General features: G+C 39.5%; 1 protein-coding gene across 1 annotated transcript; it reads right to left on the reverse strand.

The window, feature by feature from the left end:
• Positions 1 to 4,199: 4,199 nt before the first annotated feature.
• On the reverse strand, positions 4,200 to 17,280 carry LOC119730603 (lactadherin-like). Its single transcript, XM_038203594.1, has 5 exons — positions 17,250 to 17,280; positions 13,939 to 14,097; positions 5,330 to 5,468; positions 4,969 to 5,134; positions 4,200 to 4,346 (listed from the first exon to the last, which is right to left on the reverse strand). Exons 1-5 carry the CDS (start codon positions 17,278 to 17,280, stop codon positions 4,200 to 4,202), a joined length of 642 nt encoding a protein of 213 aa, XP_038059522.1.
• Positions 17,281 to 26,080: the final 8,800 nt, after the last annotated feature.

Genomic DNA, 26,080 nt, shown 5'->3' on the forward strand with positions numbered 1-26,080 from the left:
GGGTTGAAATATAGTGACTCAGTGCAGGATTGCTTTAGGAAGTATAATGTGCTCGAAGTATCCAACATCAACCACATGCAAATTGCGGTATTTAGGTATAAATACCACAAAGGCAACCTTCCTGTTATTTTAAACAATTTCTTTTCAATTAACAACCACACATTATTATAGGTCCTCGAAACATAAATACACTCCAGTTAAATGTAAAACCACAGCTCTCCAACACAGCATTCGCTATTAAGGCTGCAAACTCTGGAACGGGTTGCAATCTTTCATTTCGGAAGGGAAGTCTTTAACTGTTTTCAAATCAATGAAAAGAAACTATTTGCAAGGAAATTGATTTTGTTTATTTTGTTTATTACTACTTTACTACTCTCACAGTGTTTACATTTCACATTGTTTGATATACATACATTCTTGTTTTTATTAAGTTAATGGAACATCTTAGGTTGGGCTTTCGTGGTTGGTGGTAACAGCAACACTTAGGATTCTCTCCCGGGGGAGTGGGTAAAAGGGAGTGTTTTATAAGTCCCTGGACTTCTTACAACTTCCTCATAACTTCTTTGCTTTCCATTTATCTTTGTTATTTGTCTTTGTCAATCTTGTTTGTTTTGTTTATCTACGTTTGATTTACGTACTGTTTTTGTGTCCATAATGAAGTTATGAAATACAACTAGATTGAAAGCGAATGGGGGAGGCGAATTGGGGACCGCTCATAATTCCAATTCCTCATAGGTCCGACGCCTCATAAGTTCGACATTACGGACCTATGAGGCGTCTGACTTATGAGGCGTCTGACTTATGAGGCGTCTGACTTATGAGGCGTCTGACTTATGAGGCGTCGGACTTATGAGGCGTCGGACTTGTGAGGAATACATTCCGCCTCATAGGTCCAAAGCCCCTTAGCTCCGAAGCCTCATAAGTCCGAAACAGCGTTTGTCCATTGTCGGTCTTACGAGGCGTCGGAATTATGAGACTGAATTTACGTCTCATAAATATCGGACTTATTGTCTTCTTCAGCCCTACTGCGTATGCTACTGGAGGGTTACAGGCGATCATCCGCACAGTAATGGTAAAGACTGAATGTACGACTGTGGAACATTAACATTCAGAGTGGGGTGTAAACGCTAAGAAGGGACTTTTCTTTTTAATGGTGGAGTTACTTTATTACTCACGTACTACATGAACCTGCTACGTTTTGGCAGTTTTGACAAATAGACCAAACAAGGTCACATATCAAATTTACGTTCACGCCTTTTATTTAAATGATGTTAATAAACATTTGACGGACATAATTTTTCGATAAGGGTGTTGTTTAAATGTGGACGATCATGGCCACTCTCGGCCAATAGATGGCACTTTTCATGGCAGCACAAATGCCAAGTCCTTGTAAAAAAGGCACTCGTTGCAAAATGGAGTGAAGGGGTAAATAACTCCCAACAACCACCCCGTGGTTACGACACACACAGCCAAGCAGATCCCTCACACTGTTTGCTACCATATGCTGTAACAAGATGAATCGCTGGTATTTCTGTCGAAACGCCATGCCATAATTAATTTCATGGGTTACAAATACTCTACATAACATCTGCTTAATTACAAATAAAGCAGCTCCCAAAATAATTCTGCTTCCACTCAATACCCGGTCCGATTTACCCGATTCATTTTTTACGGCCCAATCCGAACTTTTATAACCTGCAAGAAGAATACATGTGTAAAATAACGCATTTATCTTGGTTGCTTTTGTCTAAACTTACATACTTCTTAACAATTGCGTACTCGTGGTTGATAGATGATGCACTTGGCAGTCTACGCACGCCGATACTGCGTGACACGGACCGTGTTTGCCACTTTCACTTCGTGACTTACATTGTGCGTAGTGATGTGTAGAACTTAAATTCCCCATTATGTTTCGAGCTTGTGTTTTATCAGCTAAATACATTTTCCATTAATCAAGGCAAGTCTGTATCAATAAGGGGGCATGTATCAATAGCTTTGTAAATTTGAATGGAAACAATTCAAGCTAAAAAAGGCATGTAGTTTTAAAGGGAGAAGGCTAACACCTTGACTCTTGAATGACCATCAACAAAATTGCAAAAAAATGTCCGATTTACCGACCTTAGTTTTTTGAAACGGCATTTTTTTTCGGAAGCAAAATTATTTTGGGGCTAATATAATGATGTCAAATATCAACCACAGTAAAGATTAGTTATGTTTACACATTTTATAGCAAAAAAGCACACCGCACCTACTGAAATTCAAAAAGATAGTGTCAATGCTGTTACCGAGGCAAGATAAGGAAGGGCGGAATTTGTTCACGGAAAAGTGAACCACTCAAATTGTTTCGATAGAAATACGGTTTCAGTCGGTCATGATTTCCAATCATATTTGTTCTTGACTAACTGAGGCTTTTGGTCAAGTATACATAGTGATATATGTCAATGGTACATAACAATTAAACATTAGATATCATTTTTTTACCAAATATTTCCTCACCATTAACAAATTATTTCGTCACGTGTGAAAGTGCATACCATTGAGTTTTACATAAGTGACCTACTAAGGCAAAATGAGGAATGTCCCCCAAAATCTTGTTTCGAGTAATCGACGCCTGAAGTCGGATATGCTACAAAAATCATCACAAAATCGATATTGAGTGTTTTATATATTTGAGTAGCTAAGGCATCGAAGATTTACACTATGCATTTTTTAGGTGGGTAAAAATAAGAACGTAGGCGGCTCCATGCGTGTCTTTGTTTTTCAAAGCCATTTTTCTCGAAATGAGGGTAGCGAAATTTGGCAGGACAGTGTTGAAGTTACTGCATCATACCTTTGGAATTAATTAAGCTGCAGAAATACATTTGGTTTCATTGGAAAGCCTACGACTTTTGCCTTCACATGATGCGCATAACGTGAAAGTCAAAGGTGGGGGTTATTCCTCATTATGCTATGACAGGTCACATTGTAATCACAAGTTGTTCCTTTGTTGCGGTTTAGGTTAATTCTTCCTGACTGTGATCATGTTTTATTTCAACATATAAGGACAAACTAATTCCACTACGTTATCAGTTCCACTGAACTTATCCGTTTTACCAAAAAAACAATTAAATTTTTTTAATAAACAATTATTTTATATTTAGCTCGAAAGCACAGCTTTGAAAAAGTAAGGCTACAAATACGCACACATTTTATCTCTAAAATAATAATCACAAAAATGTAATTTTACTATAAAATTCACTTCCATTCTGTCAGGTATGAGATATTTTGCTATTTTAATAAGCAACAAACAGGAACTGACTAGTTTCATAGATCAGTTTCCCTCGGTACTTTATTTGAACATTTGTGAAAGTGTCAGCTTTGAAGCTTTGCTAATGTTGCTAGCATTGTGACTCTGGGGTGATTATTGGCTTCATGGAATACAATGGTTTATGTCTTTTGACTAGCGGTCCTTGAAAAAAAAAACACTGACAAATTCGAAAACCCCCAACATAGGGCCTATCAGTTCAGTCAGTACAGCACTGGCAATCCAGAGGTTGGAGGTGGAAACCACGCTTTGAAAAGATTTTTTTTTGGTCAGCTTGATATCATCAATTTCAGAGAGTTATTCGAAACTGCATTCAATGAAAAAGCCGGTTATTTCTCTCTTAAAAAGGATTAATTGAAGTTAGAAAAACACATTTCGGACATTATTGTGCATGTTAAAGCAAAATAGTTTTTAATTACAAAATGAATGGAGCAAATGATGATATCGTCACATTTTTTTAACGGGCACTAGATAGAGAGAATAAAACTTGCAAGTGTTTTAACTATCTACAACAACATCGTCCCAATATATACAAAAACAAACGCCACTCTTTGTTGGTTACAAGGAATATGCTTTAGCACACGCCGGACTATATTACTTAACATAGGTTCTGCATTTTTTGTTATAAGACGAATTCGATATGTGAATGCAGACATTTGGCAAACGAATTCAAATCTTGATTTAACGAAAATATCATTACGTAGTCCTTAAAAGGGTTGACCAAACTTTGAAAGTAGTAATAAATGACTAAATTGATTTTACGGAAAGCGTCTGAAATTATTCTGGGACTAGTTTGAATATAAGAATTGATGCTTTGGAATCAAAACGTTTCAAAAACCTACAACTGACTGCTCTGTTCAGATCGCAGTAATTGCTATTAATTGCTATTACCGATTTAATCAAGAGGACATCCCAGCAACTCCAATCGTAGAGCAACGTTTGAATCCCATGCAGTAGGCTCAATGCGCACTTCCGTCGCCAACACACTTTCATTGAACAGGTTGGTGACTGGAGTGCCGGGAACAGTGCTTCCGGTGAACACCTGAAACGACAATCAAATGCAATAGATGGAGTGAACATATACTGCAAGGTAAAAATTTGGCCGAAGACCGTATATGAAATGAAAACGCCCAAACCCCCCCCCCCCCCCAAAACACAACGATTTAAACGGGTTCTTGAAGTTTTCTTTAGGCTAGATCGGACTGAGGCCGATTATTTCGGCGGAGTACAGTATATCGTTTTTGAGCATCGAAACTGCACAGTTCAGCAACAACTTCTTTCCGACAAAAAAAAACAAAAACAGAGTGTGTCTCCTTGTTAAAAATCAGACCTGGAACCAAAATGTCTGAATGGGAAGTGCTGACCATCAATCAACAAACGAAATATTCTCTGTCCCCGTATAATAGTCTTGTTCGAACAAATGTGGGAAATACACTTATATTTTGACATGTGTGAGTGCTGCTACAGTGCTGAACACGACTGTTCCTAGGACAGTGTTAAATATATAACATCTACTGGCATGTCGATATGCGAAACAAAATACGTTCATGTCGAATTGATAGAAACCAATGGCTCGAATAAGTGGATACCATATATTGCTCCGGGACGTTTGAGAAGCAGAATACTGTTAAATATAGCTGCCCTCTGCGGACGCTTTCCTTTACCTTTTTGTTTCCGTTTCCATCAGTCAGGTATTCATATGCAGATGGTGGCTGGTTCTGATAAGCCACCATGAAATGAGTCACAAACCCAACATAGTAGCCTTGTGTGACAACACCGGACACCACAGTGCTCTGCACGAGGTCCACCTTGATCCAGGACCCCTCAGGGCTGTAAACACAGAGTGAAAAGCGATGGGAAACCAGTAAATAATTAAACAAACTGCTTTTGGAGTGGAGCACCCAATACCTAGCAAGTGCAACATTTACATCTGTACCCCTGAATATTTCGTTCCACTTTTTTAACGTCACAGTTCCTGTGATATACGAGAGCATTGTTCGTGTCATATTTCAATTTAGTACCTACATTTCGGGTATCCATCTAGATTCAGCGTTGAGTCGCGCCCCACTGGCCGGGCAACAAGTTCCACTGCTGGACGCACTGACACGATCATTATTAATTGTACCATCTTCCATTCCAAGGGGCTGTCGACACAAGACCTTTGCTGAAGAGAGGAAAAATTACAAAAATAGACACAAGGTCAATATTAAACAAAACGTTCACACACGCAGTCGTGTTTTACTATAATAAAATAATGTAGTGTTGTGTAGTGAGACGTCTTTTACTAGGCACCGTACAATTGGCACACATCCCAGAAAAATGTGTACTTGCATTCAGTGCCATGAACGCGGGAATATCAGCCTTTTTTTCCTGCACACCGAAAAGTGAGTAATCGTGTGCAAAGATTTGTGCTTAAAAAACAACATTTTAGTTTCAAATGAGCGAAATTTGTAGTTTCTTTACATTCTAATGTCACAATGCAATTACTCTGCTACCTCTGGGCTAGGTGTTAGTTTATTTCATGTTGACGAAAGGAGTGATTTTGGGGTGAATTAGTCTACGTTATCTCAAAGTTTTAATCACCGTGTGTCACATGTTGATTTATTGCAATGCGACTGTTTAATGTCAGGTGCAATATGGAGGCCTAGTTCACAACACAGCCGTACACTTGCCAGGCGTTCGGGGAACCTCGGGGAACCTGATTAAAATATTAGAACTTCAAGGAACCTGGGAATCTTAGGAAACGGGGCAACTTTAGAAAGAGAAAACTTCGTTATTATAATTAAGCATTGGCAACGTTATTACTGTTTAGGGAGCTGGAAGTTGAATCTAAGTTCTATGATTCTTGTTTTGTGAGTTAGATTGAGATTCAGATCCAGAACTATTGTAATTGTTTTTGCAAAGTCATCTGTAACAAGTTCATAAGACCAAGCATAATTTGACTCCGAGTGTTTTTGATTTTGTCTGTTAGTATTGATTCGTCCTTTGGCGTCCTGAAATCTAATCATTTGAGTGGACCTCCTTAATTGCGTACCGCTACAGTAGGTTTTTGTATAACGCTCCAGCTTTAGCTACACCTGAGTGAGGAGAGGAAATTGTAGTTAAGTGTCTGGCCAAAGCGCAACGTTCCCCGCCAGGATTGGAGCCCATGTACCACAGCACATGAGTTGATGAACACCGTAACCATTGAATCAAGGGGGGGGGGGGGGGGGGGCTGGGGGTGACAACCCCTCCCTCCCCATGACACCTTGTCGGCCCCAGTCCCCCCCCCCCACTGAGATTTGGAGTTTCTAAAAACAAATCATTGATCCACATGACGCCCCCCCCCATGAAATGTTCCAGCCCCCCAGCGGCGCCCCCCCCCCGAAAAATTTCTGGCTACGCCACTGTAGCCAGGAAAACCTTTGTCACCGGAAACCCATCGTCCACCGCCCTCAGATGTATTAGAAAACAAGATCACACCGTTTACAAACCAAACAAAACAGTCATCGGGATGTCACTGTTGCATAGCCTATGATGCAGTGCTCTAATCGATAAACTCGTTTGCATGAACATCAAGAATAGTCCGTGTGCTAGGCAGGGGGAGGGAATCCCAGTGCAATCCCCTCCAGAACCAACCGCCACTGATATTTTTTGGATCCTTGGCATGTCCCCAATAGAAAAAAAAGAAGATGTTAACATTGAACATTTAGGGTTGCTTTCTCTTTTTTGGATGGGCCTCTAATTGAGCTTAGATGCATTTTCTTAGCACTAGTGCTGGAAGGGCAGACCTTGAGCAGACCTTGCCCGATCTTAATCAAACTTAAAACAGTTTATTTTTTTATGAATAGCTCTGTCCAAAAATATCTTTGGTTGTATTGTCAAAGAAACCAACTACGTCGGCGTCGTGAGGCTGGCTTGACTCACTACAAGGATGTTATTACCCACATTTGGTTGTGTAACTTAGAGGGGTTGGGGTTTGGCGAAGAGTTCTCCCGTCAATATATTAGGCCTTGTTAAAGGGCTCTCACTACTTCATTTGGCTATGTTTGAAAGAGGAAATTGTGAATTATTAATATTTTCACAAACCGATGTTTTCGGAATGGATCATAAACAAAAATAAACAGGGTCCGCCCGATAAACCGAAGTTTCGTTAGCCCGAGGATTCTTTATTTTAAAGCTCCGATACTCCAAATTCACACATTTTACATATGATGGGTGATATTAGTCCGAAAATGAAATAAGGTTTGTTATTCTGAACATTTGAGTCAATAGTCCGAAGGTTGATTAGTCCGAAGGTCCGATAGTCCGAAGGTTAAATTAATTGCCCCTAATGACGTTATATTTGCGTCCATGCACGTTTGTCATCTTATAGGTGATTGCCCGATTCCCTGTCACGTGACACTATAAAGTCACTTTTACGGTTATGAATAGGAGGCCCGCAGTTCAAGTACCTTGAACGAACAAGAAGAAAAAAATATTTCTTGTCGAAATCAATACAACACATCTTGTGTCTGCAATCACGGCTTTTCCTATTCATTGGCCGGGGCAAAGTATTAACTGTGTATAGTTTTTTTGTCACAACATAGACAATGGAAGGAAGGAACCAACAACTCCGCCCGGAATAAATAGAAATATCCTACAGGGTTTAAACAATGATAGTTTCGTTTGCACCTGTTTGTTTACGGTATTTGAACAGTGCTGCATTTCGTTCAGGTATTGATTAACCTTCTACGAAGATATTGTGATATATATGTAAAACATAAATCAACCAAAAACAAGCTTGTAAAGTAAAATGCACCATTAAACATATAAACACTTTGGAATATACCTTTCAAAAATCTACAAATAATAAAATGCGTATTTACCAATGACAGTTTTGATATCTTACACTGGTACTTTGGCTCGATAGATACATAATCAAGACACTTATGCAATACGCACAGCACGCAGCATCCACCCCGCCAAAAAAACTCTTGCATTAGGCAAGAACTCAAATTCATCGAAAATCGTATATTTTAAGGTCAATTTTTATTTGAAAACGCAGTTATACGGAAAACTTAGTTTCATTTTATTGATAAACGGGCCATAACTACATGTCTTTGAAATACTGCAGGGATGAGTTATGCCACACGATGCAAAGTGTCAATCACAACGAAAATGCCCACTACCGTCTCCTGTCGCACAACAATACGCGGGTGATGTATTTTGCGGACTTTACAATTGTACAAATCATATCATAATTTATTTCATTGCAATACCTTATATGAACAAGGGACCACAAAACATCACCAATACTCGTCAGAAAGGGGAATTTTGGGTAGTTTGTTTATGTCATGGTAAAGCTGAACCAAGCATGATAAAGACATGTTTTCAATATAATGAAGTTTCCCATACAACTTAAAGATGACATGACCTTGACCTAATTGTTATCAAATCAAAATTGACCTTTAGACTACGAGTTCTTGCCTGAATGCTAATGGAGATGAGATTAAATTTACAGCATCATGTTTCACTTCTTGATTTCATAGCAGCATTGGACACTATCCGCTCATTGTATTGAAGCGAAACAAGATTGGAAAAGCAATCAGAAAAACTCAAGATATTTCAAGATTTCAAGAGGACTCAAAGTCAGGGAAACCCAAGATGATTCAGGTAGATATCAGAAAATTAACATGTCAAGCTTTGAAACTTTTGAGTTTTCAAAAGTTCAAGAAATCATCAGCAATAAACTCAAGAAATATCAAAATTTTCTTTCAAGATTTCAAGAAGACTGAGAGTTGGGAAAAAACCAAGATGTTTCAGGTAGATATCAGAAAATTAAAATGTCAAGCTTTTAAGATCTGCAGCTTTCAAGATATCAAAAATCATCAAAAACACTCGGGACGTTTTAAGATGTTAAGAAAGGTCTCAGCGACAAGATGATTGAGGTACATATCAGAAAATGAAAATTTCAAGCTTTCATTTTATGCAGCTTTGAAAATTTCATGAAATAATCAAGATATTGCTAGATTACAAGATTACTCATAGTCAGGGAAACCCAAGATGGTTCAGGTAGATATCAGGACATTAAAAGGTCAAGCTTTCAAGACTTTCAGCTTATAAGAAATCATCAGTAGTAAGGCTGTTGAGTACTGCGATTGTGCACTTTGTGACTAAAGCATGAAACTTTGCACGTTGGTTCTTCATGCCATAAAGAAAACTGTAAGATGTAGAGACATTTCATATTTGACCTCTGGTGACCTTTGCGAGGTCAATGACCTTTACATACACTATTTATGACAATTGTTCTTGAAAACTCCACTTTCCTATGACTCAAGTCTATGTCATAGGCTTGAGGCCATGAAAATAAAGATCAGATGTAAAAGTAAAAACAATTACTTGACCTTTAGTGACCTTCCAGAGGTCAATGACCTTTGTATACAAAGTTATTGTCATCATGATCTACTCTTTAAACCCCAACTTTTTCAAGAACGAGTCTTAATGTTCGATGTTCATGCTGTTTTTTTTTCCATATGTAGGGCATTTCATATCTGACTTCTGGTGACCTTCAAGATGTCAATAAACTTTGTATGCCCTATTTATGAATATTTATGAGATTTATTATTCAAAACTCAACTATTTCATGACCTAGGTCTAAAAGTTGGCTCTTTGTGACATAAAAAGAATTTTCAGACATGGGGACATCGTATCTGACTTTGGTACCCTTTAATATGTCAATGAACTTTATATACATTATTTGTCGCTATTTTTCATATTTATTCGTCAACACAATTGTTTTGTGACCCAAGCCTAAATATTGCAAATGAAATAGGAATTGCACCTTTTATTATACAATCATGGAATGAATTCATATCACCCCAAAATTGGGGTGACATCTGATCTCCATTTCCCTAACATGTTGCCACTGAGATAGAAAACTGTTGCATTTTCTTTACAATGTAATATATACAAATGTCTATCAATAGTCACTCTTGTGTACTTATTTCACTCTATATGGTATCTAGATGGATGGACCCGTGGTCCGATTTTTATGTTTTTGATATCAAAAGATGCGCAAAGCTCGAGGCTAAAAAGTCATAACAGCTCGGGTTGCGAAAAAAAAATTTTTAAGAGGCTATCACGGAAAAATGTTGAGGGGGGGGGCGGGCGGATTCCGCCCCCCCCCCCGGCCCCTTTAGGGTTAAGGTCGCCAGGGGTCAAATATGAATGTTCACACAACTGAAAATTCTGTGATGTCACGAAGAGCTAACGTTTTGACCTGGGTGGTAAAACAGCTGGGTTTTAAATAGTGAATATTTTAAATATCTATAAATAGGGCATAAGAAGTTCATTGACCTCTTGAAGGTCACCAGAGGTCAGATATGAAGTGTCCCCCATATGAAAATGCTTTCATAGCATGAACACCTAACATTTAGAGTTGGGATTCAAAGTTTTAATATTATAAATAACAATAAATACTGTATATATAGGTCAATGACCTCTGAAATGTTAGCGGATTTTTTTTTTAATCTGATCATTATTTCCAGTGCCCGAAGACCTATAAGATAGACTGAGGTAATTGGACACTGGTGTTTTCAAGAGTAATTATTATAAATAGTGTATGTAAAGGTCATTGACCTGTCAAAGGTCACCAGAGGTCAAATATAAAATGTCTCCACATCTGAATTGTTTTCTTCATGGCATGAAGAACCAACATGCGAAGTTTCTTGCTTTAGTCACAAAGTGCACAATTGTATCACATATTTGATTTTAACAGACTCACTACAGGATTACTTAATAAGATGACCAAAAGACTCGGGAGAGCTCAAGACTTCAAGAGGACTCAGCAAGACTCAAGGCAATTCAAGAGGACTCCTAGTTAGGGAAACCCAGGATGATTTAGGTGGATATTGGGAAATTAGAATTTCAAGCTTTCAACATGTTCAGCTTTCAAGATATCAAGAAATCGACAGGAATACTCGCGAGGTTTCAAGATTTCAAGAGGACCAAAGTAGACTCGGGAAAGCTCAAGATATCAAGTGGACTCAGTCAATTTCAAGAGGAACTCATTTTTAGGAAAACCCAAGATGATTCAAGTGGATATCAGGACCCTATTTCAAGATTATATATTGTGCAGCTTTCAAGATTTCAAGACGACTCAGCAAGACTCAAGAAATTTTAGGAGGACTGGGGGGGGGGGACTCAAAAAATTTCAAGATTTTTCAAGATTTCAAGAAGACTGAGAGTAAAAAAAAAACAAGATTTTTCTAGTAGATATTAGAATATCAAAAATTCAAGCTTTAAATGTTTGCAACTTTCAAGATTTCAAGAGGGTTTCAATTGCAAGAAGAACAAAGCAGACTTGTGAGAGCTCACGATTTTAATGAGAATCAGGCAGATCATTTAGATTTCAAAATCTGAGCTGAATATAAAAGAATCACGGAATTTAGGACCCAGAGGACTAAGGTATATTCTGAGCTGATCAGGAAATGCACGTGGATACCCATAAGATATGAAATTTATAAGATTTGAAGAAATCATCAGAACTTTACGAGATGTTCTACGATTTCAAGAGGTCTCAAACAGACCAAGTTAATGTCAAATTAGGAATGCTAAAGTTTTCACGAGCACTCAGGAAGACCCAGTAGATTTGAAAAAAAAAAAAATCAAGAGGAATAAAGCAGACTCTAGAAAGCTCAAATGTCAAGAGAACCCAACAAGAATCAAGACATTTCATGAGGACTCATAGTTAGGGAAACCCATGATGATTCAGGTAGATATCAGGACATTAAAATGTCAAGCTTCAAAATTTTCAGCTTTCAAGATATCAAGAAATTATCAGAAATACTTAGGAGATTTCACGATTTCAAGAGGACTGAGGCAGACTTGAAGGAGCTCAAGATTTCAAGAGGACTTGGGAAGACACAGTAGATTTGTGAATTTCAGAGGAGCGAAGAATAATCTGAAAGTTTCAAGACTTCAAGAAAAATCGGGTATATTCTAAGATATTCAGGAAATTCAAGTTAATACATATAAGATATCAAATTTGAAAGATTTCAAAATTTCAAGAAATCAACAGGACTACACAGGATTTCTTCAATATTTTATGAGGACTTATAAATTTAAGATCCAAGAAGACCCAGAATATTTGAAGATTGAAGGGGATTTAAAAAGACCCCAGAAAATTGCAAGATTACAATAAAGCTAAGATTACTTCAGGAAACCTAAAGATAGTTCCCGAAGATTCCAGAATATAAAATTGATAAGAACTCAAGATTTCAAGATAAGCAGATTTTAAGATAAGCAGATTTAAGACAAGCATATTTCAAGTCGTTTAGATTTCAAGATACATGGAAGTTGTAAATTATTAGTAGTAATACTCAGCAAGTTTCAAGATTTCCAGCAGACTTAAATACTCTGGAATAGTTCACAATTTCAATTGAACTCGGGAAGACTCACAAAATTTCCTGGACCTGAGGAAAACTCGTGAATTTTCAAGAGGACTGAGAGGGAGGGAGAGTCGAGAAATGTTAGGTATATTTCATGATTTCACAAAAATTCAAGACTTGCAGATTTGAAGATTCCAATATATAATCCGGAAAACTTAGGAGTTCCAAGATTTCAATTGGACCCAAGAAGCCTTGGAGAAGTCAAGATTTCAAATGGACTCGAGAAATATCAAGATTTCAAAAGGACTTTGAAAGACTCAAGGAAAATGAATATGATTCAGGTAGATATTAAAGATACAATTGACAAGATTTCAGGATTTCACGCTATATATAATTCAAGATTTCAAGATGTAAGGAATATTCAGGAAGTTCCAGGATTCCCGAGCGGATGAGGAAGATAAATAAGTGCAATAGGACTCCTAAGTACTTAGACAATATAAAACAAAAATAGAGCAGGTAAATCAAAGTTATCAAATTGACAAGAAATCATCATTTTAGCATTTCAAAATGTGAACATTTTAAAACTGTAATATCAAATTAAAGTTTTGGGAAGACTGAAATACCAAGGAAGCTTGGAAACTTTCAAGATTTCAAAAACACTCGGGAAGACTAGGAAGATTCAAGGATAAAAAAAATGGCTGCCCGACTAGGCTTTTTTTTACGATGGCCACCATTTGTTTTTTTAATGACCACCACTTGGAGTCCCGAAATGACATACCAGCTTGATATGGGCCGCATGCAACAGACAAAGAAGCCAACATCATGTCACGGTTTAAAATTAATCATTTTTGGGATTAAAGAAAAAAATAAAAGAGGGGGGCTTCCAAAAAGGAAGCGGGCAGTTACACTAAACCTTTTTTTTAATTTGTATTTGGCCCTAGAAACAGAATCATTCAAATCAATCATGTAATTTTCAAGTTACGGAATACACAACCAATGTCCACCGGTCACAAAAAGGGGGGTCTACCCTATGTTTCCCAATCCTTAAAGATAAAGTTTGTGCAATATCGTGTTTCAACATTTTGACTCAAAAAATAACTCGGAAACATTTTTTGGGGGTTGAAAAAAATGACATCAGGTAGATTTGGATTTAATATTGATTCGTTAATAATCCCTAAAATTGACAAAGAATGTATCAATATTGCATAAGGCATTCACCTTGTGTAAGCACATGCATGTTCCTATGTTCGAACCGATGGTATTGGAGATCTTAAGATGACTTACCAGTTGGTGTGGGTTCCCTCAATCCTGGGCATCGGTCCCGTATCTCTTGCATGACTTGTTTCATCCACTGGTCCGGATTTTCAGGATCAGGTTCCGGTGGGGGACCGAAGTAACACACCCTGGCCTTAACACAGCCGCTTTCCACACCACTCAAGAGAACTTAGGATAAAAAAAATGTGATTCATTGATTTCAACAATTATCACTTTTGTTTTCATCTAATTCCTTCAAAGTTTAACTTTTATAATTTTCTTCAGTAAAGCCATTCGACAAATACCACGCAGTTTAATTGTGACATTTCAACGACCGTTCATTCAAACAAATGTTTGAAACACCGTTCGAGCTGATCTTCTTGAACTGCGTGTCGTTTTCAAAAGTGACTGAATACATGAGGGAAACTTTAAAAAAACTTAAATTGTTTCCATATGTTTGCAAGTTTTAAAGCGAATTGTTATTCCTATTAAGAACACCAGTTACATTTAAATATGGTATACACTACACAAACATTAGTGGTCATACAAAATAATTGCCAGGAAGCCGAAGAAAGGCAAACACAAATCTTCAACGCTCTAATTAGGAAAATGGAGTCAGGTTGAAAATGCTCTGTTTGATGCTTTGCGACTTGCCTAAAGCCTGCAGATTCTTTAAAAAAATTCACGATCTCACGTAACAGGATTCAGTAAGATTTGTAAACTCAAGCTCACCTATCATTGCTGACACCATCAGAATACAAGTTATTGTTTTGTCCATTCTCCCAGATGCAATGATCAATAATCCGTAAGGTTAGTTGTATATCAACGAGTGCAGGAACCACACGTTCGCTCCAGCTGCCTGCTGTACCAAACCATTCTAAGGGCTAACGTCAGATAAGAGAGCAAGCTTTTGGCGAGGATCAAAGGCTTTTCGGATTGGTTTTTAGTGACTCACTGGGAGGGACCTTTTGCGATAGCGTGTAAATGGTAGTCAATACCAAAGGTCTCTTCTGGCTATTACTGGGCTGTGATCTTACGAAACGGTGTTTCTAAATTAAACGATAACCTTTACCGAATCCATACGGTGCGGCAATGCGTGCAATCACTTGTTCGCCGTGTTCTCAAGGATGAAACCGTTAAAAATGAGGTCAATAGTAAGCCTTTGACAAATTCACGCAATTTCCTGTTTCTAATGAATGCAGATATTGAAAATTAATTAAAGTTAGGTGCTTATAAGCACGCGATAAGGGCACAAGGTGGTGTGGATAAGATGTTACTGCTTCGTAATTTTGAACAATCACCTTCGACACGACACAGTCGTCAGAAATCGATATGATACGGGGCTACACCGTACTCACAGTGGATGGTTCTTCCTGTAATAACCACACAACTATTCAAGCAAAGAAGCGTGGGCGAGATATGAACGCGTTTCACACACGGCCATCCATGTGCAAAACACTCCTCGTATGGAAATTAATTTTGACGGGAAGCTGCCGTAATTTTTAAAAATTCGGTTAAAGGGTTTTCAATTACAGGCTAAGTTAAACTAATTGGATAATACCTTTACTGTAATGACATAAAGGACAGCATAAAATACAAGGACTGTTGGTTACAAAATAAATAATTGCTGTAATAATGTATACACTATAGTTCATATCGGAGATCTCGAACCACCACGACACCCTTTTTGACCTCGTCATCTACAAAGGCCAACGTTTCTAAGAAATGGGCAACTAAGTTGATACTCATGTCGCCGCTAAAACAACTAACAAATGCACGTTTCAGTATATTGCTCAAGATTCAGCCGCTCCCCTATCAGCAACTGGCAGTTTGACTAAGGGAGGAGTAGCTAGACCTGACTGTATATAATTATAACCACACACTCAACTGATTTTGAGGTGAAGGTTGAATTAATCAGAGGCAAATAAAAATACCTCTCAACGTATCAAAACCGATCAGAACATCCAATTAATTGTTTTCTTTCTAACTTTCTACCCACAAATAAAATAAACCACCAGCTCTCAAACGGGCCCTTTTACAAACAAAATGGCATTTGATCAGTGATAACGAATATCTTACTGCACTTTTTGAGACCCTACAAAGTTTAAAATGTAAACCATGTAAGGACGACCTAATTCGGTTGAGAGTTGTAATACACCAGTAGTAAGTGAGGAGTAACTAAGGCCCCGTTGAGGATTAAGTTGTGGATCTTGTGATTCGAAGTATTTTGTGGAGTGTGTGGAGCGGGCGGGTTCAAAATGTTGCAGGGGGAGGGCAGCGGAATGGGGCAGTGAAGTAAAGAGGTAGGACGTCGCGTGGTGGCGTCATGAAGTGAGTGAAATGGGCAAGACTTGCGCACGCGCAGAATATGCTATTTATAGCTAGAGATTGATTTGGAGCATGTCCAAAGTATTCATGTAATACAGTACCAAACAAGATGTGTTGCGTAGATTCAGTTCCACGGTTTCCTAATCTACAAACCTACCTCTTTTAAGTGTGTTTCAGAATTATCCACGTCAACATTTTCAGATTGAATAGTTTCAATTTCAAGATCATCGTCAACTTCATTCATTTTAGATTCCTCTTCAGCATGTACACTTTGTGAATGCTGCTGTTTGTTATATCTCCGTCCAAAGCTTTGGTTACACTGGTGGCAAGCATGGAGTTTGACTACAGGAAAAACATTCATGCTGAATCTTTTAATATGTAACTACTCATTTTACGCTTACCTTTAGTCTTTGTGCTCAATTGTACATTCACTGCTCATTTTCATGCTCTACATGCTCCTGGGTTTGGTCTCAGTGCGTGTGTCACCCATTATGCTGCTTATTTGTACATTGCTGTTGATGCTTTTTTTAGGTAGATAATTTTGCTAATTTCGCTGCTCATTCGCAACATGACACTTCACTCCAGACTATAGTCAATGGGACTGGACCCCAAAATTCACCCACTGGTACCACCCGATGTAGCACAATCTAGATGCTCTTTTGAAATGTTTTATCTGTAGTTTATATGTTGTCATGATATCATTTGCAAGGTAGCAGCTTATTATTATTATCTACTCCTCAATGATCGGAACGAAGCATGCAGCAATTTTGCATCAAATATTTGCTATCAGTATTGTGAAATTGCCTCGTTCATGTAGTGTGAGGTGTGGATTAGAACAGAATGAATGGTTACCGAGATGACAGTGGTATGAGCCTGCCTTCAGACACAATTGCCGATTAACTCTGCTCTATGGCAAAACTGTTCAGACCGGTGCACGCAATCAATAAGAAACGGTATAATAAAGGTTATGTGCACATTTTTGCACTTCATTATCAAAGGAAGCAATATCTTACTGATGTCCACCTCTCCATACGCAGAATGCATCCTTAATGAAGCGATGCATCGAGGAGATTGGGAAAAAAAACGATGCGGTAATAATTGCTTATATATTTATATCGCCTGTAATTTTAAAGTTCAAATTCGAAAACTGGAAGGCCCGATCGCTTTGTAATCTTTATTTGTCCTTCCATTGATCTCGAAAAAATTCGTAGAGCTAGATGTCAGGGTGATTTGTAGAGAGTGCCCTTTACAGTAAATATTTAATTTATTTTATTTATTTTATTTTAAATCTTTAGACAGTTCATAAGTACAATCTAAAATGTATCAACACGTACTGAAAAGAAGTAGGCGACCAAAACTGGTGATGGGCTGGTAACAGGTTTTGTTATTGACTCCGGTAATGGGTATTGTGGCACTTGTAGGAATAGATGTGTGTGCTGTGCGGTGTGCTAGGAGTATGTATGTGTGTGGTTCTAAAGGGAAGAATAAATACAAAGGGGAACTGTATTACTATGTGCACAGGCCTGGAAAACCCGAATCATATAATAAACATCTACAATATACATGTAAACACATGTGTGCCCATAATTAGGCTGGCAATAACATGTATATGTACATAACATGTCTAACATGACCACAAATATGGAGGAAAATGACCCAAAATACTTATTAAGAACCCCAAACATTGGTATAATAGCACACAATTTCATGGAAAGACCCTAAATACTATGAAACCCTCAATATTCACAGTAAAGTGCCCACAAACATGTGTATAAACACGCGTATGGCATGACATGTAAATCCCATACGTGTTAGTACAGCGTAAAATGCAAACCAAAATAGACAATAAACATGAAGTAAATCCCCCCAAATATATTATCTTATTCAACCCAAATGGTACTCACTTTCTGTAATTCACGCACGGGGGTATTTATAGTGAACCTGTTAATTGGATAATTAAGGTTAATGATGATCAGGAGTCAGAAACAGGAATTTTACGGAGCAAGAATTAACGGTAAACAACGTGATTCGATAAGGATTGGATGATCATAATAGTAAATCACAAGAGGACGCTGTTGTGCGCTCAGGCGACAGAGACGCTTTCGCACAGTACCTACTAGAGAAGCTGGTTTACGTACGTGTTGGACTGTATACTCGTTGATAGAACGTGCGATCAACCTAACCAATTTCTGTTCAGTGCAACCTGGAGGAAGGACACCGCAATACTTGTGGTTTGATGGTATCGTCATAAGCAGGTGAGCTGAGCGTTAACTTCTAACAACAATAGTACCTCTGATGGAAACCGCGAGCAACAGAACTAGTCTTCACAGCTTATCGTATGGGTAAATGCACACACTATTGCCACAATTGCAACCAACGGGTTTGCGATGTGCGTACCGGTAGACTAGTTACCAATGGTTACTCCGGTTAGTGCACTTTACAGTTTGGACGACTAACTTATGTTTTCCCGGCAATTTTGAAATGTTTATCAATCAAATTATTTGATTATAATATTCGAAGTTGTCCAGCAAAATGTATTTAGTGCACTTCCAATGTTTAATCAAAACGGAGCCACATGTACAGCATGTGAGTGGTTTTGTTTTTTAACGACATCGTAGCTCCTTGCGTTAAGGGGGGAATATTCTGTGCCTGAATGGATTAATAGTCATTTTTTTTATACTTTCATTTCAATATTTCCTTAATCTGTATTGAAATGCCTTTTTCGCCTTTAATGTTGTGCGGCGTGGTGTTGCCATTTCTGTACATGTTGCCATTTCTGTACATGTTGTGCGGCGTGGTGTTGCCATTTCCGTTTTGAATAAATGTCTAAATGTCTAACATGTTATGGCTATTCATGGTGTCACATTGATAGTGCAACTTGGTCTGGTGTGTCCTATGGCTGTTTATGGTGTCACATTGATAGTGCAACTGGCTCTGCCATGTTTGTCGTGCACTAATTATCATGGTCTGGTGTGACATATATGGTGGGCCTGGTATGCTCTTTTCATAGCAGCGGCTGGTGAACAGGGGTGGGGGGCGTCTGTGTGTATGCTTAATTTCTAGAGTAAAAATAAACTGCAAACTAAGCCTAAATGTGGATATCAAAATTTGACAAAGTTCAAAATGCTTGTGTACATGGTGGAAGTGTGGCCCTTATTTACGGAGGTAGTCCAGTAAATTGGCCACATTTATCGGGCTAATAAGGTAAATGTAAGGTAAATGGGGACGAACCTGTGTTCACACGAACGGAGTGCCTATCTCTCTTTCGAAGCGATTGGGTCAGACTTGAGTTCATGAAATGCTGCTGTGGGGGATCGCCACACCTCTTCCACAGCGAGCCTGTTACCTTCCCTGCACTGAATACTGCCGGTACCCATTTAACACTTGGGTTGAGAGGAGTAATAGAGGTAAAGCGCCTTACTCAAGGGCACAACACACATGGCCACGGCGGGGCTCGAACCCACAATTTCACGATCATGAATCATGTGCCCCTGCCGCTAGAACACACGTGCCCACATGCATTAAACGAATTCCTTAATTGACTGCTAATTCTAGAGGCAATCAGTCCAATCGGCAAATCCGAATGATGACCATCTTTGTATTTCTGACGACTCGTAGGAACTTTCAGGACCTGTCTACGATAAATTATTGGAAGAGGTGCATCTGCTGGTCGAAAATTATGCAGGCAGGCTTTGTATGTGCAAGGCCGGCAATTGAACACAGATCCCTGCAAAGTGCTCATTATTTATTCTCCACAACTTTTCCATTAATTTGAACTATCTACACTCCACGAATAGTAGGCGGCTTTGGTTTGAGGTAAAACATATTGCTTTGACATGGTTGTGCTATTTTGCTGATTATGAGCTCTTGAGATTGTTGACGAGTTCTCATAAAACTTGGTTCTAGCTTATGTTATAAATGTATACACCAAGTTGCGCAACAAACTCACCAAATCACCCTGATTGAATGTAACGTGAACAATTGAATTGAAGTATGTTCATAATGCTGTACGCATTGATGGCCGTGCTTTTAAAGCTTTCATATATCTGCCGCGCTTCATTGCTTGTAGAGTTTCTGTGGTTATGAAAGGAATGTCGCTTGGCACTTAGCCCATATTTCGGTCGAATTTTTAATATTTGCAGCATCAATTAAGAATATCGCTTGAATTTTTAGAAGCGTCATTTTGGTAGTAGCATTTTCATTCTCCAGGCCACAAGGAACAAGCGATTACAGGCAGTGCCGCATCGTATTACAAAGCCAGTTTAACCTGCAAAAAATCATGGCTTAAGAGTTTAAGAAAATGTACTTGGGGATAAGCGTGTGTAGATATTAATTGCAATTACAGATCAATTCGTGTTTCTTTAATTATTATATTGCCATTTCATATTTAATTCTTTGCATATACACCGACATTACAGGGGCGACGTTTTAATATCTCCAATTAATTATTTGTATGTTTGCAATAAAGGTAACTAGCTAAAGATCGTTTTCTAAGGATGCGTTGGACGTTTCTTGATCGTGACCAAACCTTGGTTGCTGCTAGGAATTCTACGGGCTTATCACAGGTGCAGCTTCCGTTCGCACACGGTGCTGCTCTGTTTCATATCAAATCGTGACTACTTACAGTGTCAGTGAATTGAAATGTTCCAAAACAGACCACCATTATTGCAGGGAAGTCCTCATTGGCTGTCATGTAAGTGATTGTTTCCAGGGATGAGCTCCGCCCTTGATGTGAGCTTGAAGTAATCTGAAGATGTAAGACCCTCGTGCGTGCGATAGTCTGCGGTTGGGTTGTTTCTGAGGAGGCCTAATGTTGTTTGTAAACACGGCGATATGGAATCAACCTAACGTTTTCTTGATCTTTCTTCAATCAGAGAGTTTTGATCTTGAACTTGTTGACATCAGGCTGATACAGGTGCGTAGCTGCTTAATGCGGATCGGCGTGGTATGCGAGTCTCTAAAGAAACAACCGGCCAGAGAGTTTCTTGCTCATCGGTCACGTCATGCGGCAAAATGGACGGAGCAGCAACTTTGGTTTTGATGCTGTCAGCATTGGCAGGTAGGCTTAAATTCCAAATCTTTCTGCATCTCTTTAATTTGTACGGTAAACTGGCTATAGACCGGACTAAACACAAATTGACAAGTCACCACAGAAAATATCTTTCAATCAATAACAACCATTCGGTACAGTAAACAAATATATATCTGAATCTGGCAGGCCGCTGAACAAACGTGCACGCTATAATCATTTACATGTTCGTATTTAATTGTAAGCATGGGTAGTTGACGAACACATGTGATAGTTATTTTACACGGAAGTGTTTATTTAAGGGGACGTCACTTTTAGTGGTAAATGCTACAACACCAAATGCGGATCTAGAAGGGGCGTTGGTAGATGTGGCCCACCATTCCTCCTCCAAATGCGACTTACCAACGCTTTATTGTGTTTTCGAAAAACAAAATCAAACTTTCCCAAAGTTAATTCGAATACAGTTCATTGTTTTACTGAAAGTCTTGATTCGTCAGTGCGTCATGAACCCTTAAGAAATATTTCTTCCAAACTCTGACCGTTTCCCATCGGAAAAGTCTGGATAATCCACTTCAGCACCTCCCACCGCATGTGCAGGATGACGTGTGACAGCGTGAATCACTGCAAAGTTCAGTTTCAATATTTAACAAAGCAATCATCACGATAATTTTTTAGTGATCATTATTTTTTTTTTTATTAAACCAAAGTGATCGTCATTGGAGTGGAGAGCCAGGTGAGGGTGTGTTACTTCGGCCCCCTACCGGAACCTGATCCTGATTATCCGGATGACTGGGTAAAACCAGTCATGAGAGAGATACGGAAGCGTTGCCCCGGAAGGAGGAAATCTACCTCAGTTGGTAAGTCATCTTACGATCTACCATCTTTGTTCATTAAAAGGCATGGGGACATCTCGTCGTATCATAAAAATAAATGGAATTGAATTGGCTTGATTGTCTTCTATCTTCAAATTATTAAGAAAGACATACACGACTGTAAGCAGGGGAAAAAAAGGTGATAGATCAGGCCTTTAATGCGATAAGTTTTACGTTTCTTAGGAAGATGACATTTCTAATAAGCTGTAATGTGTTAACGTATTACTGTTAATGTTAAATAGCGCCCTCTCTTGATGTTGAATAAACGACACCGGAGAGTGTCTCGTGCAAAATGGCCGCCACGTTTAGTTGACTCTTTCTAGTGCCCGCTCCCCTAAAGATACCACTAAATTGGCGACGAGGATGGGATATTGAGGTACCAAAGTCTTAAATAGATGAGATAAAGTTATAGATTACGATCGTTATACGATGGCGGCGATCATCGGAAAAGTGGATGAGTTTGACGAAGGAAAGGAAACCTTCACGTGCTATTTGGAAAGGTTGGACCAGTTCTTCATTGCCAACGACATCAAGGATGCAAAAGCAGTGAGTGTTTTTCTTACGGTAATAGGGCCGAAATCGTACTCGCTGTTGAAGTCAATGGTATCACCAGAAAAAAGTGAGTGATAAATCACTGGAAGAACTGAAAACTTTGCTAAAGAATCACTACTCACCACAACCTTTGACAATCGCAGAGCGCTTCAAATTCCACAAAAGAGACCAGAAACCAGGGGAATCTGTGAATGAATATGTGGTCGAACTGAAGCGTCTGGCAACCACCTGCAAGTTTGGAAACTTCCTGAAAGATGCCCTAAGAGATCGACTAGTGTATGGGCTGATCAACACCACATGTCAGAAGAAGCTGTTAACCGAGAAAGAGCTGTTTTTTGACAAGGCACTGCAGCTGGCGGTAGCATTTGAGATGGCAAATAAGCAAGCTCAGGAGCTACATATACAACCAAGAGCCATTCTGGAGGTGAAAAAGATGACTGCTAAGCAAGTCTTCACTCCAAAGAGGAAACCAGCACCCACTGCAATAAGTGGTGGGCCTAAATCGGCACAGAACCAACCAGGTAATGGGAACTGCTACCGATGCACGGGTCAACATTCGCCAAGGGAATGTCCCTTCAAAGAGCAACATGCTATTGTCGTAATAAAGTTGGGCACATCTCCAAGGCAGGCAGAAAGAAACGGTACCAGAATCAGACACCCAAGGATGGCAATTCTTCGAAGTCGGTGAAACACGTGGCCGCAGACGCGGACAGTGATGAATCAGGCGACTTTCTGGTTTACACGATAAGTTCGGTGAGCTCACCAGAAAATGGCATCGCTGTGACTGTTGACCTAGCGGGATCTTCAGTAGAGATGGAGCTGGATACCGGGGCAGCTGTATCCATCATATCGGATAAGACCTACCAGCAGCAGTTTTCAAGCTGGACATTAAAACCGTCGTCCGTGAAACTATAAACCTATGGAGGAGAGTCCATAGAAGTGCGGGAAAACCCCACTCTGCCAGTAACGTACGAGCGTCAGACACAGACACTGCCACTGTACGTAGTGGCGGGAGAGAAGCCAGCCTTATTCGGTCGGAACTGGTTGGAAAAAATCAAAGTGAACTGGCCTCAGATATTCAGAGTACAAGACACAAGCGAAGCAGCCAAGGACTCTCCACATGTCAGTCAACCAGCCAAGGACATGGCAGGACTGAAAGAACAGTATCAAACGGTATTTAGTGAGAAGGGGGGCCCAATCACTGAGTTCAAGGCGCACATACATATGATTGATAATGCTAAACCTGTGTTTTGCAAGGCGCGTCCCGTACCGTATGCTCTGAAAGAAAAACTAGAAAAAGAGTTGAAAAGGATGCAAGATGAAGGCATCATCAGTAAGGTAGAACGCAGTGAATGGGCCTCGCCTATTGTACCAGTACCTAAGCCTGATGGTAGTTTGCGATTTTGTTGTGATTATAAGGTGTCAATCAATAAGTTGTTAGATGACACACAATATTCCTTGCCAAACGCAGAGGACCTATTTGCGACACTAGAAGGGGGAAAGATTTTCACAAAAATCGACCTTGCACAAGCATACCTACAGCTCGAGTTGGATGCAGAGTCCAACAAGTTCCTGGCCATAAATACTCACCTTGGGCTGTTTCATTTCAATAGGTTACCGTTTGGGGTATCATCAGCACCCGGGATATTTCAGGGTGTAATGGATCAGATTTTGCAGGGGATTGAGAGAGTTGTCTGTTATCTAGATGATATCCTCATCTCTGCACCCTCTGAACAAAAGCATAGTGAAATACTCGATGAGGTCCTGAAGCGTTTGGAGAGGTATAATGTGCGGGTAAAAAGCCAAAAGTGTGAATGACATACACCGTCAGTAGAGTACCTAGGGCATATAGTTGATGCTGAGGGTATCCACCCAACTGTGGAGAAGTTGGAAGCGATCAAGCAGGCACCCAGCCCCACAAACATCACTGAGCTCCGGTCCTATTTGGGACTACTGAAGTACTATGGAAAATTCATTCCAAATGTTTCAACACTGTTTCACCCCTTGAATGAGCTCTTGCGAAAAGATGTGAAGTGGAAATGGACTGTTGCCTGTGAGACAGCTTTCCAGCAAAGTAAAATCCAGCTCATGGAAAGTACTTTGTTGGTACACTATGACGTAAGTAGAGAATTACGTCTTGCATACGACGCCTCTCCATATGGAGTAGGTGCTGTGATTTCGCATGTAATGCCAGATGGGGAAGAAAGACCCATTGCATTCGCCTCGCGTACTCTGTCACCAAGTGAGAGAAACTATGCGCAAATAGAGCGAGAAGCATTGGCGTTGATATTTGAAGTCAAGAAGTTCCACAAATACTTGATTGGACGGAAATTCATTCTGGTCACAGACCACAAGCCACTCACAGCCATTTTCAATCCGCAGGCATCCATTCCGACATTGGCCGCAGCGCGAATGCAAAGATGGGCTATCATATTGTCTGCATACACTTATGATATTGAGTATAGGCGTTCTGTAGACCATGGAAATGCAGACGCATTATCCAGATTACCAAGACAGGTTGACCATTCTAATGTACAGAAGGTCAAATATTTCTTATACATAGATGAGTTGCCGATTACATCAGATGATATCATTAGAGCCACTAGAACTGACCCAGAGTTAGCCAAAGTGTATGACTTTGTAGCAAATGGTTGGCCAGGTTTTGTTCCAGATGAACAGATGAAACCATACTTCAGGCGTAGAGCTGAATTGTCAATTGAAAAGGGCTGTATATTGTGGGGGATAAGGGTAGTTATTCCAAGTAAGCATAGCGACATATTGTTAAGTGATCTCCACAACCAACACATGGGCATGTGTAGTATGAAAAGCCTAGCACGTAGCTACTTGTGGTGGCCAGGGTTAGATAAGGACATCAAAAACCTTGTAAACGCCTGCACCACGTGCCTGTCAGTCCGAAATGCTCCTCCTACCACTCCACTCAAGTCATGGGTGTGGCCTACCCGAATTTGGCAACGGGTACATATTGATTTCGCCGACCTAAAAGGTCAGCAATTGTTGATTTTGATTGATAGTCACTCAAAGTGGGTCGAAGTGTACCCCATGAAAACGATAACTACGGCAAAAACTTTGGATGTTTTGAGGAGGTTGTCTCCTCGTATGGACTACCAGAAGAAATTGTCTCAGACAATGGGCCACAATTCACTTCAGCTGAATTCAACAAGTGTATGGACAGAAACGGTATCAAACATACCCGAGTGGCACCATACCACCCTGCTTCAAATGGAGCAGCAGTGCGGACTGTTCAAATTGTCAAACGAGCACTGATCAAACAAATGTTGGATCCAAAGCCGAAAAAGCAGCATCTATCAGTGCATCACAAACTAGCCAATTTTCTCATAATGTATAGAAACACACCACAGACTACTACAGG

The sequence above is a fragment of the Patiria miniata genome, unplaced genomic scaffold, assembly GCF_015706575.1.
Source record: "Patiria miniata isolate m_02_andy unplaced genomic scaffold, ASM1570657v1 HiC_scaffold_1, whole genome shotgun sequence".
Lineage (NCBI taxonomy): Eukaryota > Metazoa > Echinodermata > Asteroidea > Valvatida > Asterinidae > Patiria > Patiria miniata.